Source organism: Podarcis pityusensis (genome assembly GCF_964106645.2).
Source record: "Podarcis pityusensis genome assembly, chromosome: 7".
Lineage (NCBI taxonomy): Eukaryota > Metazoa > Chordata > Lepidosauria > Squamata > Lacertidae > Podarcis > Podarcis pityusensis.
The window spans coordinates 83,853,766-83,866,877 of NC_138031.1; the positions used below are offsets into that span (position 1 = coordinate 83,853,766).

At 43.5% G+C, this 13,112-nt stretch overlaps 1 protein-coding gene across 6 annotated transcripts in view; it reads left to right on the forward strand.

Annotated features, from left to right (window-relative positions):
• The first annotated feature begins 298 nt into the window (after window positions 1-298).
• Window positions 299-13,112, forward strand: part of AKAP11 (A-kinase anchoring protein 11) — a 40,712-nt gene continuing 27,898 nt past the window's right edge. For 5 of the 6 annotated variants that reach the window (XM_081014583.1, XM_081014585.1, XM_081014586.1 and 2 more), the window contains exons 1-6: window positions 299-430; window positions 6,285-6,382; window positions 6,666-6,776; window positions 9,431-9,475; window positions 11,345-11,476; window positions 11,850-12,114. In XM_081014583.1, coding sequence (XP_080870709.1) covers window positions 6,323-6,382; window positions 6,666-6,776; window positions 9,431-9,475; window positions 11,345-11,476; window positions 11,850-12,114 — 613 coding nt within the window. In that variant the 5' untranslated portion in view covers window positions 299-430; window positions 6,285-6,322. Of the gene's footprint in view, window positions 431-5,649; window positions 5,721-6,284; window positions 6,383-6,665; window positions 6,777-9,430; window positions 9,476-11,344; window positions 11,477-11,849; window positions 12,115-13,112 lie in introns of all 6 variants that reach the window. The other variant, XM_081014584.1, reaches the window with a different exon arrangement.

Here is a 13,112-nt window from a genome sequence, read left to right on the forward strand (position 1 = left end):
CGGACCTCCAGAACGAATTAAGTACTTAACTCGAGGTACCACTGTATATTGTGGGGGTGGGGGGAAAGAACCACAAGCACCAGCCCAACGACCAGTGTGAGGGCTGGACTGAAGTGTAACAGTAGTAATTTTACATTTATTTATAGCCCGCCTTTTCCCCTGACAGGTACTCCAGGCGGCTTACGTAAGAGCAGGCCGGGGCGGGCAGACGGGGGGGAGGGCACGAGCGTCACGCGGCGGCTTCGTTCGCGGCTACTGCGCATGCGGGGTGTGTGGCAGCGGGGGGCGAACGTTAGCGGCGGCGGCGGCGAACGCGTCCCTGTGTGTGTTCTCGCGAGAAGGAGGAGGCGGAGAAGGAGGAGGAGGAGGAGGCGGCGGCGTAGGCGATGGGAGTCCGCGAGTTGTGGGGGGAAGGAAGGAAACGCCTCAGGTGAGGAGGGCGGGGCGGGCGGAATTGAGCCGGGCGAGGGGGCGTCGAGACCCCCTCGAAAGGGACAGGTGACTCCGGGGAGGGGGGGGGAAGGGCTGCGCGCGCCCCCCGCCCTCCCCCCTCAGAGCAACGGTCCGGCGCCCCCTCCCCCCGCCCGGCTCTCGGCCTTCCCCCCCCCCCTTCCTGCCACTCGTGACGCCACTCCGGACCCCTCCCCCCTTTCCCTCATTCCGGCCGGGGGGGGGCAGGAAGAGGAGCAGCGGCCACGACACCCATCATGATGATGATGAGGATGCTCCGCGGGATCCTCGCAGCAGCTGCACCGGGGGGAAGGGGGGTCTCTAGGTCACCGGGGGGGGGGAGGGAGAGAGACGGGTCGCAAGGCCCTTCCGAGCGCGCCGCCGCCACCGCTTTGCCCGCTGCTTTTCTTAGTAGGAGCAATGAATTAGCTCAGTGCTCAGGTGGCTTCGGAGCCCTTTACAAAACTGTTATTTTTTATCTATAAATGGGGTATGTGTGTGTGTGGATATATATGTAACTATTGTATATTTAATAAATCATCACTATAATTGTAATGAATATTATGTATTATCCACTTGGGGCAATCATTATTATTTATAATAAATGTTATTTATTATTATAAATAATTATAGATATAAACACACACACACATATATATATACACAGTGGTACCTTGGGTTAAGTACTTAATTCGTTCCGCAGGTCCGTTCTTAACCTGAAACTGTTCTTAACCTGAAGCACCACTTTAGCTAATGGGGCCTCCTGCTGCCGCCGGAGCACGATTTCTGTTCTCATCCTGAAGCAAAGTTCTTAACCCGAGGTACTATTTCTGGGTTAGCAGAGTCTAATCTGAAGCATCTGTAACCTGAAGTACCACTGTATATATATACACACACAATCACATAACATTATTAAAATACAGAGTAATTAAAGATACACCACAATTAAAACACACTGGGAACGTACACAGCAAAACAATCCACTTTGGGATTGCACAGCCGTTCGAACAGGAGAGTGGCCAAGAGGTCAAGTCGAGGCCTTTGTCAGACCTGGCAGGAAGGCAGTAAAGATGGGGCTTCTCCTGTTCCAGCACAGCAAGGGTTTCTCGGCACCCCAGCCTGCCTCTGCTGTGCAAGCCAGTCATCCTCAGGCCAGGACGCAACTCACAGGGGTCCGCTGGTGCCCTTACTGGGCATTGCATTGGAAGTCAGCCTTTTAGGTAACCTGCTCCAGAGTCGTTCAGTGCCTCCTGTGCAAGTAACAAGGCCTCAGAACGGACTCAGTGGCTAATAATTTTGTTCTGTGAACCACCCTGAGACCTCTGGGTATACAGTGGTATATAAATTCAATAAATGTTAATAAAAAGAAAGCCATGCACATCCCTTTAAGGGGCTCTGCTTGCCACCCAGTAGGTAAAGGTAAAGGACCCCTGGATGGTTAAGTCTAGTCAAAGGCGACTGGGGTGCGGCACTCGTCTCTCTTTTCAGGCTGAGGGAGCTGGCGTTTGTCCACAGACAGATTTCCAGGTCATGTGGCCAGCATGACTAAACCGCTTCTGGTGCAACAGGACACCATGACAAGTGCCAGAGCACATGGAAACGTCATTTGCATTCCCACCGCAGCGGTACCTATTTACCTACTTGCACTGGTGTGCTTTCGAACTTCTAGGTTGGTAGGAGCTGGGACAGAGCAACGGGAGCTCACCCTGTTGCCCGGATTCTAACCGCCAACCTTCCAATTGGCAAGCCCAAGAGGCTCAGTGGTTTAGACCACAGCACCACCCGCGTCTCTTTGCCACCCAGTAGAAGTCCATGTGCACCTTAGGTAGCCATAGCCATTCATATATTAAAAGAGTGGGAGATAATGGCTTGTCTGAAGCCACCTAAAAGGTAAAAGGTAAAGCCACCTGGTAAGTTGGTGGCAGAAAACATAAACGTGCCCCTTCTCCCTACCACCTGCATAAAGTCATCTCATCTGGACTGAGACTGCAGCATAAGAGGAGGACCTTAATTTGTTTCCCCACATCCCCTTTTAGCAACCCCCCCCCAACCTCCAAAGTTGCAGTTTGTCCCTGAAGGTGCCCCATGGCATCTTTGGGGCAAATAACAATGGGGGGAGAGAGAAAATGGGACAAATTTTCCTGCAATCCCGGACTGTGCATGTCTTTGGTGAGGCCCTGAGGCTTTGGCAACAAGGAAAATAATTGTGCCTGCCTGGTCCAGCATGTGTCTCTACAGCACCAGGCCATTAAAAAATACAAAACTTTTTTTTCAGTGGACGCTGGCATTTGCTCCACTATGCCAGGTGCTAGTTCAGTGCCTAAAGACAACTTCTACAAGCCACATTCTGCTTAGATTTTTGCTACATATTACTTGTTTATGCACTGTATAATGTTATGGTAGTAAAAAAAGAAAAAGGATTGAATTCAAACCATATGATGAAGCTATTATAAATTGAGCTAAACTGGGTTCACAAGAGTATAGAGTCAGTCAGCTTGGTGTCAGCTCTTTCAGCCTGTTGTGTACCTTATGCCTTTAAAAACTGAGGTGCCTTTATTGCTGGGATGACTAGATGTAAAGAGGAATGGGGTTTCTGTATCTTGAAATACTTGTAGAATATAAAATCTTGGCAACTATGCTTGTTCTTACCCTGTACAGGCAATGACCAATTTATGCACATTTGATGTGTGCGAAGTTGGTGGAATGGGGGGGGGGGGGCATTATGGGCTTATGCATGCTCTGCCATCGTGCACGATGACCTGGCACACAAACCCCACGTAAATTGGGGGTTGTCTATATAAAAATTCACCATCAATATATAGAACGCAAAAGGACAAGTAGGGTTTGCCAATAAATGTTGGTGCCTATTTGTTGAAAATACATAATTGCTCCTACTTCACTTCGTTTTTTGGTGGCCATCCTGATAGATGTAATATCTCAGTGGTATAGGACTTACTTTTAAGTATATAATTGCACTGTGCAACACACCATGAAAATATTAGTAAGGCTATAACTTACTGAGCCAGCTATTGCTAGTGAATATGTATGTATGTATGTATGCAATTCAAGTTATATTTAACTGCCTGTTGGGCCTGGTTGCACCCTTGGAAACTCTCTTAGTACAAGACCTCTGTCCCAGTAGATATGGAGTAATAAAAAGACTAAAAGTAATAAAAAGACTAAAAGGAACTGGACAGAGTATGTTTTTCTCATTGCCAGGTAACAACAGCCTCCCACACTCATTTGAAATGCAGGGGATGGGGAGGAGATTTCAAGGTGACAGAGTGCAATTTCTAACCAGACCAGAGCCATCTAACCTGTTTTGAAAATTAAGCATTCTTTGCAGACTTCTGTGTAATGAGAAAACTCTTAATTTTAAAAATTGGCCTTACAAAAGATGGTAATTTACCTGACATGTGCACAGCAGTTGCAAACTGCTCATTTATTCCTGGTACCTCTTCTCCTCTGTCAGGTATTTTGCTAAATAGCCGTTGCCCACAATTTTCAGTCAGGTATATTGTCACCACTCAGTCTGGGGGTGGAACTGGCTATTGCTTGTGTGCCAAGTGGATCAAGCCTGAGTAACATCATTCAGGAATCTTTCTTTGCTAAAATGAATGAAAGGATAGCAGATGAACAGAACACAACCTGTGGTCTTCCATTGCAAAGGAATATGAGGACAAATAACCAGCCTAAAAATGAAGGTCCAAAGGTTCCTTGTGAAGAAGAAGTCCTGGAAAAGGGGGATAGAGTTTAGAGGGAAGGAATTACCCTATTTAGTTAACTAACCCTAATCCACACGCTAAGGGGGGGGGGGGGGAATACTCACAAATAGGATCTTGGCCAGGGGGCCTTGAAAAAAAAAATAGTAAGATGGGAGAATGAAGTGCTGCCCTCAAGTGCTCCCTTTCAAAACCTCTGCTGTGCAGTACCCTCAAAAACCGTGGTTCTTTTTGTGGATTGGTTCTCTGAAATGACATTGAGAGTCAGCTTTGTTTATATACACATGGGCTGATGAGGCACTGCCTCAATCAGAAATCCAAATGGCTTGGCAGTTCTTCCCTGCCAAGATTCAAGTTTGAATTGTCTCAGTATTGTTCTCTGCACCTGCATGGGAACATCTTCCATTTGTATAGGCCCCAAATTTCTGCATGTTTAAGTAGTGAAAGTCTAGATTGCTGGCATTGCTCACCTGCTTCTTAGCTCACCACCCCCTGCCCCCTCGTAAGCAAAAACCTGTTTACACACAAACTCATGTAAGTGTTCTGTTCTGGTTGCTATGCAGTTGCTAAGGTTGAAGACCCAGGTTCCCCCACACTCTCTCTGCTGGCCACTGGCGAATGTCATTTGTGTTTCAGCCTGACCATACAGACTAGGAATTTCATAGCAGGCGCAATAGTCAAACTAGGAACTTTGTGATTCTTAGCCACCACATTATACCAGTTGTTTATTTACTTTTTCTATACCAGTTGTTTTCATCAAAGTATTATAATCAGATTAGTTAGTGCACTGAAGCTCTGTTCATACATCTAAAATTTAAGTGCTCTCTAGCGCCTTTTATAGTTTAATAATTACAGTTGCGGGACGCGGGTGGCGCTGTGGGTAAAACCTTGCCGATCGTATGGTCGGCGGTTCGAATCCCCGCGGCGGGGTGAGCTCCCAGCTCCTGCCCACCTAGCAGTTCGAAAGCACCCTGAAGTGCAAGTAGATAAATAGGTACCGCTTTATAGCGGGAAGGTAAACGGCGTTTCCGTGTGCTGCGCTGGTGCTGGCTCGCCAGAGCAGCTTCGTCACGCTGGCCACGTGACCTGGAAGTGTCTCCGGACAGCGCTTGCCCCCGGCCTCTTAAGCGAGATGGGCGCGCAACCCCAGAGTCGGACACGACTGGCCCATACGGGCAGGGGTACCTTTACCTTTAATTACAGTTGCATTATGAATAAATGTGTTTATAGAAGGCATTAACAATACAAAAAAGCTTATTTGTTTTGTCCTCTAGAAGCCAACTCCAAATCCCACCCCAAATTTTGATTTGGTTCAAGTTTCTGGCAGGGGAACACATTTTTTTGGCTTGCAGTTATACTATTCATGTTACTCATATTCAGTCAGGAAGTAAACACAACCAGCTGGGGAATGGCAGTGCTAGACTGGTCAGATATTATTTTGTTTGGCACTGAATTATTGCAATTTTATTACTCATAGCCAATGCATTGGGAGGAATAAAACCTGGTAAAATCTCCAGTTGCAAGTGGAGGTGTTTCCATGTTCTAAAGGTACAGTATTTAGGTTACCTTAGAAACCCAGATTTTTCAGAGTTACACTTTCTTTCTTACTGTATTTGAAATGGGGAGCTTTCCTCTCCTAGACAAAAATGAGGGTTTGAGTTGTTGCTGCTAACAAATCGTACCCTTTTAAGTATCTTCCTGCTAAGCTGTTAGTTTCTCTAAGCATATTCTCTCTGAGTTTCTTTGAGTAATATGGACTCTGTCTCCTGAGTTTTCTAAAAACAGCTTTCAGCTATTGCAAAATAAAACAAGGGATTCTCTGCATCTGGTACAAAAAAAGTATATGATCCAAGAGATGTGTTCCTGTGTTATCTGCAACACCAGAACCTTTCCTGTAGTGAGTCTCTCCCATAGTGAGGATCATATCCCTAGTCAAATAATCCTGACTATTTGCTAATGGCAAAGCTGTCTGGCTAGTATGCCGTTTATATTCATTTAATTTTCTGCTATTCACACCCTTCATTGTTTTTAGCAAAATGATTATTAAAAAATGTAAACAGCAGTTGATTTCGTAAAGTTATCCTATTGCTATCTCCTTTTGTTTTTCTTTAGAAGTTGTTGGATTCATCATTAGAAACAAAAAGTAAGCAATGGATGGTCATATCAGGATCCGAAGCAGTCATAGGATGTCAAGGGTACCAGTGAGAAAGGTGAAGTCTTGTTCTTTTGGCTATCCTGTTGTTGAATAAATCTATCTTGTACTGTCTTGTAGCCATGATAAAGGTTTGACATAATATTTCATATTATGTTACATTCTTGGCTTTTCAAATATCCATTCATCTGCGACTAGACCTAACAGTCAGGAGTACCTTTACCTTTACCTTTAGACTGAATTGAGTGTATGTACACATCTAGTTACCTGGCGTAAAACCTGAATCTTAAAAGGCTTGAAAAATATATGGTGTGTTTTCATTTCCTGTTTTCTTTTTCCAGAGCTTTGGTGAATGTTCAATGCCTCCCATGAAGGCATTGTTGCAAAGTGAAAAAGAATTATGCACAGTATCAGCAGAAGAGTTGAAGGCAGAGAAAGACAATTTCAATGAGGTTTGGCTTTGTTTTTACACATCAGATTTTTAAAAAATAAATTTGAAAAATGCTTTTCACTTACATCCATGCTAGCAAATATTGATTTTATGCTCAGTATAAAGACATCATAAATGCGTGCTGCTTGAGTATACTACTAGCAGTGGAGGCTTGTGCTATGTTTTGTATAATTAACTAGCAACCTTGTAACTGATGTTGCTTGGGAATTCTAAGAAGCAAAAAATCAGTGTAGTTTTGAAAGGTGTGGCCTGCTATCTTGATTCAAAATGATATCTATATAGAATTGTAGAGATGTGCAACTAACCTCTGCTTAAAAATCTCAAATGAAGGAGAGTGTACCACCATATGAGATAATCCATTCCACCGTCAGATGGCTCTTACTGTCAGAAAGTTCTTCCTAATACTTATTCAGAATCTTCCTTCTTATAACTTGAATCCATTGGTTTGTATCCTACTCTCTGGAGCAGGAGAAAAGAAGATTGCTCCATCGTCCATGTAATAACCCATTGCTATTTGAAGATGCCTATCATATCTCTACTCAGTCTCCTCTTTTCCAGGCTAAACATACCCAACCCCCTCAACTACTCCTTATAATGCTTGGTTTCCAGACCCTTAATCATCTTGGTCAGCCTCCTCTGCACATGTTCCAGCTTGTCAATACCCTTCTTAAATTGTGCCCAGAAATGGACACAGGACTCCAGGTGTGGTCTGACCAAGGCAGAATAGAGTGGTACCATTAATTCCCTTTATCAGGACTACACTTCTGTTGATGCAGCTTAGCATAGCATTTTGTAGATCTTATATTCTTGGCGGACCACATGGAGGAATTTAGTAGACCTTACATATTTGGCAGTGTTTGAGTTCCAACAGATATTCAACAGATATCATTCTGAGTGTTTGGTAATCTGCAGTAGTAAGGGAGCATCCAAGTCTTCAGTCTAGCTTTGAGGAGTGTAGCAGACACCCAAAGTAAGGTCACTGTTGTTTCCCTCTCTTACAATTTTTACCCAAATATTCTCAATCTGCCTTCCATGCTCCAGGTCATAGATATCTTCACAGGTGTACACATCATTCTTATATAATGATATTCCTTCTCCTTCTCCTTCTCCTTCTCCCTTCCTGCTTGGTCTATTCTTTTTGAGCAGGTTTCTACATCCCAGTCATGAGTCTCATCCCACCAGGTTTCAGTAATGCCTCTTAGGTAATATTTGCTATCCTGTAGTAAGAACTCAAATTCGTCTTGCTTGTTTCCCATGCTGTATGCATCAGTATAGAGAAAACTGAAACCATGAGTCATTCCATCCAGCAGCTTCTTTCTTGTTTTTTTCTTCCCATTAGTAGGTTCCTGTAGCACCATTCCTGTGAAGTCCCCAGTACCAGGTTTCCCCCTGTTGTCTGTAATATTGTCTCCCTTCCCCTCAGGATTTAGTTGAAAGCTCTCAAGATCAGGTTCACACGACTCTTAGAAAACACATTGTTGCCAGTCACTGTCTTAATAATAATAATGCCCTGTGAGGTGCAGTAGCAGAAACCATGGTCCGAGAAGCCATATCTTTCCCAACAACAACACCAGCACAGCCAGTTTTTTCTTTCTAGTATTTTCCTCTCTCCTCCTGGGTCACGACCTTCAACAGGAAGGAGTGATGAAAAAACCGCCTGTACTCCTAGGCCCTTCACCTTCCTGCCCAGAGCCTCATAGTCCCTTGCTGCATGTTGAAGGCTGTGTCTGTCAGTATCATTTGTACCCACATGAATCAGAAGGAAAGGGTAAAAGTCAGCAGGCTTTATAAGACTTGGCAACTTGTCTGTCATATCTTGAATCTTTTTACCTGGAAGACAGCACACCTCCCAGGATATCCTGTTTCCTCTACACACTGCTGCCTCTGTCCCCCTCAGTAAGGAGTCACTTTTCCACCACCACTTGTTTCTTCCTCCTCTGGGAAGTGGCAGGAATAGTGCCGAACATAGATGAAAACCTGCTCCTTGATAACCAGGTTATGATACCTTAAGAGGAATCCAAATTCATTGTGAGCAGACAGATAACCTTCCATTATAATGTTGTGGGGAAAGTTTTGCATAGTGAATATTCAAAAACTTATCCTAAAAATAAAACCAAATAATAAATTGGAGTACAGAACAATTTTCAGATTTTCAAAAATACTTACTGAAGAATTGAGTGTAATCAAACAATTGCTCAGTCTCCTAGTCTGGGTTTACCCTGCTGAATTGCCTAGGTAAGGGTAAGATTCCTGGCTGAAGCACAGCAGTATCTCCTAGAGCTTCTTTGCCCACTGTTTTCCTTGTCATTTTTTGCAGGTGACATACAAGGGTGTGTGTCGGGGGTATGCATACCCCTTCAGAATCTCAGATGCACCACATTTGGTTATTATGTGACCCATGTACACCTCGCAGAAAGGTTCTGGGCAGACAACTTCTGTCCAGTGCCTCATTGCATATTAATAACAGAAATAGTATGCACTTTGGGTATATGGATAAGTAATAAAGTACACCCACCCATCTCCTGGTAAAATGTGTCTTAGAGGAAATCCATATTCTATTCTATATCTGTATAGTTCTACATGTATATAGTGTAGAATTGAAAGCTTTGATATAATTCTATTTGCTTATATAACATATATGTATTTCTATTACAGGTCACATTTTTGTGCTTTGCTGATGAGACAGCTGTTGCTCCTAAGGTATGGTGTGTGCATAAGATATCTTAGTTGACTGGCAGAGAAAACTGGGAAAGCATCATGATATATGGCCCCTGGTTATACTCCAGCACATTAACCTCTGCATCCAAACCTTGTTTGGAGGTGATTGGGAGGCGCTGTGGTCTAAACCACAGGGCCTAGGGCTTGCCAGTCAGAAGGCCAGCGGTTCGAATCCCTGCGATGGGGTGAGCTCCCATTGCTCGGTCCCTGCTCCTGCCAACCTAGCAGTTCGAAAGCACGTCAAAGTGAAAATAGATCAATAGGTACCACTCCGGTGGGAAGGTAAACGGCGTTTCCGTTCGCTGCTCTGGTTCGCCAGAAGTGGCTTAGTCATGCTGGCCACATGACCTGGAAGCTGTACGCCAGCTCCCTTGGCCAGTAAAGCAAGATGAGCGCCACAACCCCAGAGTCGTCCGCGACAGGACCTAACGGTCAGGGGTCCCTTACCTTTAAGGCCCTTTAAAGGAGGCTAAGCCTAGTAGAGGTAACAAGCAGGCATCATGCAGCACCATTGATGTCACCCAAACAGCAAACACGACCCACAAGGCATGCTTGACATGCACACCCTACATATAGCCAATCTCAGGCGCACACTGTAAACAAACATGTCAGCATCCCCCCGGTGAGACACAATTGAAGCCCCCACAAGCACCCTAAGTGCTCCCAGATGCCACCCACTCTTCATGAATATGAATGAAACATGACCACACACAAAAAGACGCTGAAGGAAGGTTTGTTGCAAGCATGGAAGGCGATACAAAGCTCAAACAGTACATCCTGCGAACAGTCCCATTGGGCGCAGCAGTGGAGGAGACGGCTAGCATGGACAGCTGGCAGTCTGCTCTTTCACCACCCCCTCTCACACTTCCTGGCACTGTCTCTGGAGGCAGGGAAGCCCCCATGAATGGCAGCAGGTGGGGGCTGGCGGAGAGCAGACTTGGGTTGGTGGAGAAGCGCACCGTTTGTCCCAATCAATCACTCTCCTCTGCTGCTGTGTAAAAGACAAAATAGTAGTAGTAAGTCGTGTTACTGTTAGGTAACATTTTTTAATGCTATATGATCCTTAATTTGGGGAAACACAGCAGATGGGTGGGGTATAAATAATAAAATATTATTATAATCTCCTTCAGTCTTTAGTATTCCCATGATAGAAATACAGCAGTTCTCTTTTTCCAGAGGGAACCTTAATTTGAAATGGTGACTGTACAAAATTCCTAGGGATGAAAAGGGCATTTAGCTTAGTCTACTTCTGTGCTATAGGAGCACTCAGACATGCCTCAGCATGCCAGAAGTGTAAGTAAGTGTAAAAGTATAAACAGCCTTTGCCTTTAAAGCCCTGAAAGGTCTGGCATCAGAGCATCTCATGAACTGGTTTGGAAATTTCACTTGGCTTCTGAGGCTCCTCTTGCAGTCCCTCTTACAGGCAGTGTTTGGGTTGGAGTGAACAAGAGCCTTTTCAGTTGTGGCACCCAGATTAAGATGTGTTTCCCATTTTTAAGAAGGTACTTTAGTTGGTTTTGTTTCAGTTGGCATTGTTTAGTTATGACCTTTAAGGATTCATTGTTTTATTGTTTCTGTCTGCTTTGTATTGATTCAGTTGTCTGTGCTTTTCTATTTTAAATTCCTTTCATTGTTGTTTTATTGTTAGCTGCCTTGTGAGTGCATTATGGAAAAGGGCAGTGTATACATTTTATAATAAAATAATTGGAATTGCTTGTAAATAAAACAGGATTCCAGCACTGTGGAACTATGTCCGGGTGAAAGAACGCTAGGCTGAGTTTGCCACAAGTCCTCTGACATTAAAGGAAAGTTTTCCTAGCATGAGTGTATTAGTCTCTGTGTTTGGTTTAGGAATTGGCAGCCATGTCTGTTGAGCTCCCAGATCTTCTGAAATCCCTCCATTTGTGCACTTTACATGAAAATGATGTCATTTTTCTAAAGGATATTCATAAACCATTGGAGACCAGTGTTCTTAAGCAGAAGGTAAGAGAGATTTAAAATACATAAATGTATGATTGGTGGTATACTTCATTTAATTTGCCTTTCAAATTAATTGTATTCACGGGATACAACATTCTGAATATAAAATATGAAATCTGTGTGTGCATTACTCAGTTCTACAAATTGTCAAAGGCTGGGAGTGTTGCTAAAAAAGTTAAAAGTCAATATTTTGATAATGGAAACTTGTCAATAGTTTTTTTTCCTCATTATACTCAGGGAATATGCTTTTCATTTTTTGAAATTATTAGCAGAAACTTCGCTTTATTTTCTTAACTGATGTCACTGCAGTTTAGAAAAGAAGGAATAATCTTTGAATGGGTAAAATTACATTTTCTCTCTCTTTCTCTTTCTCAAGAATTACCCCTCACGGATTCTGTGTGTGATGAAATTGTCTCCATCATTTGCGAGACACGAAGTGGATTCTTTATTTACTTTACTAAGTAAATATTCTGCTGGTATAAGATGTACTGTGGAAATACGCTCATTGCAGAAGCACCTGTCCATCATACCCCATGCTGAGGATGATGATACTAATCAGTCAGTGTCATCAATTGAGGATGATTTCGTTACTGCGTTAGAACATTTAGATGAAGATGAGCCCACAAAAATGATAAACTCTGGTTAGTGTTCCTGCAATATTCTGATAGCATAAATAAGTTGGGATTTAAAGGGATTGAATACCATGATTAGCTTTTTAAAAGTGAAATACTTGTATATACAGTAGTCTATTGATTTCTGTATCTTTTATATATATATATATATATTTAAAAAAACCTATCAAGCAATACTAGCCCCTGTGATGAACTCTGATTTTTTGGAATGACCCATCTAATAAACAATAATAGACTATGCTTGCTCAGATTTTGTAAATCTTGTGTAATCTCTGGCCTTTTTCTTGAAGCAACAGTTTGTGATTGCATAAATATGAGATGTTCTTAAAGTAGAATCCAAGCTGTCAATCTAAATTATCAGTCTTACCCTTTTCTACTAAATGAGATGTATAAGTTGTTGATACTTTAAGATTTTAGTAGCTTCTTAAGTAAAGATGGGCAGGTTCTTTCCATCTCACCACAGAGGTGATCCAAGCTCTTTTTCAACAAAAATGGAAGAACTTTACATTTTCTGAGACACACAGAGGACTGTCCCCAAAACAGCCTCCTCTTCAGTGCTCCTCTCCTCCAAATATCATTTTGCCTTTCTCTTATCTGGCCAGCAGAAGGGAGGAGAGAAGTCTGTGTCGTCTCTCTTGCCCAGTTGTTCTGATACATCCTGCTGAGCCAAACCATGGCTTGACATGAACATATAGACTATAGGAGAGGAGTCTGTAGCCACTTTCCTCCATCGTGGTCTTTCTGCTGCGCCATGCTGAATGAAGCCATAGTTTGGCTAGGTATGACATCTGAACCTGGGCTCCTGGTTTATCTCTTTCCAGACTAACCACGAGCTGTAAACAAAGGTTTTCCTATGGTTTGTGGCTCATTGTTTGTCTGGGAGAGCTAAACCACAAGCCCAGGTCTGGATGACACGCTATTCCAAATCATGGCTTAGCTCAGCATAATGAAGCAGCAAAACAACCGGGGAGAAGCAATGTAGCTATGAGCTCCTCTCCCAATGCCCA